Genomic DNA, 2,289 nt, shown 5'->3' on the forward strand with positions numbered 1-2,289 from the left:
AACGCGTGATTCACAAAGCCGTGCACATAGTGATACTTCCACATGTTTACGGGCCACATGGCGTATGATTCGGACCCCGTGAACTCAAAGCCATCTTCGACCTTCTTTGCATTCGTCACAGTTGCATTCACGCAACGGTACGCGTCGTTCCAACTTCCTTCACCCGATGCATCCGACAAGAATCCAACCAGACCGGCCGTGGGCACTGACGAATTGGAGAGGAAGGAGTCCAGTTTTGCCCAAGTCTCCAAGACGGACGTAATCGTCTTCAGCTCCTTCGTTAGGGAAGAAAAAATCAGGTTTGTGGTCGTTGTACTGACCCTCTCTTGTAAAAGGTGCAATGCATCGTTAGAGTGCAGCAGGGTGTTGGCAGACGTCGACCGCAGCATCTCTTTAGTGTCCATGGAAATGGGCCCAACGTGAAACGTGCGGTTGTTGTCAGCAACCCAAAGGTAGAGCGCTTTTGTCGCCCTCTCCCCAGGGGGAACCCCTTTCTGAGTGTACAGCATGACCTTCTTTCCAGCAATGGTCGCAGTGGTGAAAGATGTGACACTCCAATCCAGTTGCAAGAAGTCTGATGAAAACCTGGGCTGCACGCCCGTAAGTGTCCAGCCAGCCTCCGTCCACGTTTCCCCCATGTCCCTCGACTCGAACACATTGGGGCCAAACTTGCATTGGGCAACCATGAGAAGCTGCCCCCGCTCCCACTCAACGATGAGGGGTTCAGTGCACCCCACGGGGAGTATCCCCTGTGGAAGCAACCAATTTTTGCCGTCGTCCTTCGAATAAATGATCATGGACACAACGTCGGCTAATGCATCCCTCGCCGTCACAGGAAACGCAAGCGTGCCATCCTCCATCACAACGCCTGAGCCACCACCACTGGCAAACCGGTCCAGGCCACGTTGTTCAGCAGATGGTTCGATCTGTGATAAAATCGAGGTGGGTTTGCCCCATTGGATGACTTTATCTTGCGTGGCCTCACCCACGAGCAAATCAAGACCCTGTAAAAGCACAATCCAACTCTTCGATGAAGGATCAAATTTCAAATAATGGCCTCCCACAAGTAGAAACACTTTGCTGCCCTTTGCAACCGTTGTGGGTTTTAACACGCACCTCACATGCGGCTTATGCTCAACTTGAACAGACATGGGAAAAATACTGTGTGATTTCCATTTGTTTGCATTGACCTCATCGACAAAAGACGACCAGCTCTCCGTAGAGTCAATGTACCCCGCCACAACATCAGCATAATCCACCGAAATACGATCCTCCGTGGAGTATTTAAAGCTTCTGTGACCCCTGGCAAGCGCCACCAAAACTCCACCAGCACTAACGAGGGAAGGGAAGGCAAAGGAATCCCTCATTTGATTTTGGCCTTGTGTTTCCACAATCGTTCGATTAGGCACAAAAATGTCGACAACATTTGGTATTTGCGCTTCCTTTCGCTTAGTTCCCTCCTCTGCGTGCACGGCCGTATTGCCAAAGCATATCAACAGCACAACAAGAAGGACCACCGCAGAAAAAAATGGGTGCCGGGACATGTTGAGGACGTGTTGCTGTTATCTATCTCTTCCTCTTCCTCTTCCCTCCTTGCGGTAAATCCGCTCAGTCTGCAGCGATTGTGTGTGTGTGTGTGTGTGTGTGTTTGTGTGTTGCTGGTGGTGACTGCAGAGCCTTTCAATGCGCACGGCAGCAAGTAGCGTTTGGTCTCTCTTCTTCGTGTGTTTGAGGAAGAGAGAAAAGTGAGGCTAAACCAAAAAAAAAGAATACAACGATAGGCACTGCCCTCGCCCACAGTTGGGCACCCCGCAAATAACAGCGACAATCCAAAAACGAAGGCCGCACCGACAAACGTGTGGGCCGCATGATCACACACTCGCCGCCGACCGAAGAAACACCCGCACGCACCCGCACGGAGAGTCCGCAGTGTGGGACGCCTCCCGCAGAAATCAAACAACTAAACAAATTCATAGGCACCCCGCTTACCGTCTCCCCCGCCCAGCCCCTTCAAACCCCGCCAGCGGCAACACGCAGTGCGCATCCCGGCGGGACCTCCCATCACGCCCACCCACCACCTCCACAAACTCCCCAACGCCGCCCACTTCCCTCAGCGCACCGCAGCCGGAGTGGGGCGCAGCATTAAAAAAAAAAACATCAAATAAATAAAAACGACTAAAAATAAACCCTGCGGAATAAGAGCGGTAGCCCCCTTTCCTGCTGCCTCGCTCCGCTTGCAAGGGAGGGCGACGCCAGCGCAGCCGTAGCCTCAGACTGCCTGGTCAGTAC

At 52.7% G+C, this 2,289-nt stretch overlaps 1 protein-coding gene across 1 annotated transcript, besides 1 other annotated feature; it reads right to left on the reverse strand.

Moving 5' to 3' along the window:
- TraAM80_10464 (group II trans-sialidase superfamily) lies at positions 1–1,544 on the reverse strand (the record flags this gene model as incomplete). The annotated part of the gene is made up of 1 exon (XM_029387081.1): positions 1–1,544. A coding segment is annotated over one exon (1,544 nt), but the record flags the coding sequence as incomplete, so codon positions are not given.
- A 79-nt stretch (positions 1,545–1,623) lies between these two features.
- Positions 1,624–1,656: a microsatellite.
- The last annotated feature ends 633 nt before the right edge of the window (positions 1,657–2,289 follow it).

The sequence above is a fragment of the Trypanosoma rangeli genome (genome assembly GCF_003719475.1).
Source record: "Trypanosoma rangeli strain AM80 chromosome Unknown Tra_15.4_contig_00984, whole genome shotgun sequence".
NCBI classification, from domain to species: Eukaryota; Euglenozoa; class Kinetoplastea; order Trypanosomatida; family Trypanosomatidae; genus Trypanosoma; species Trypanosoma rangeli.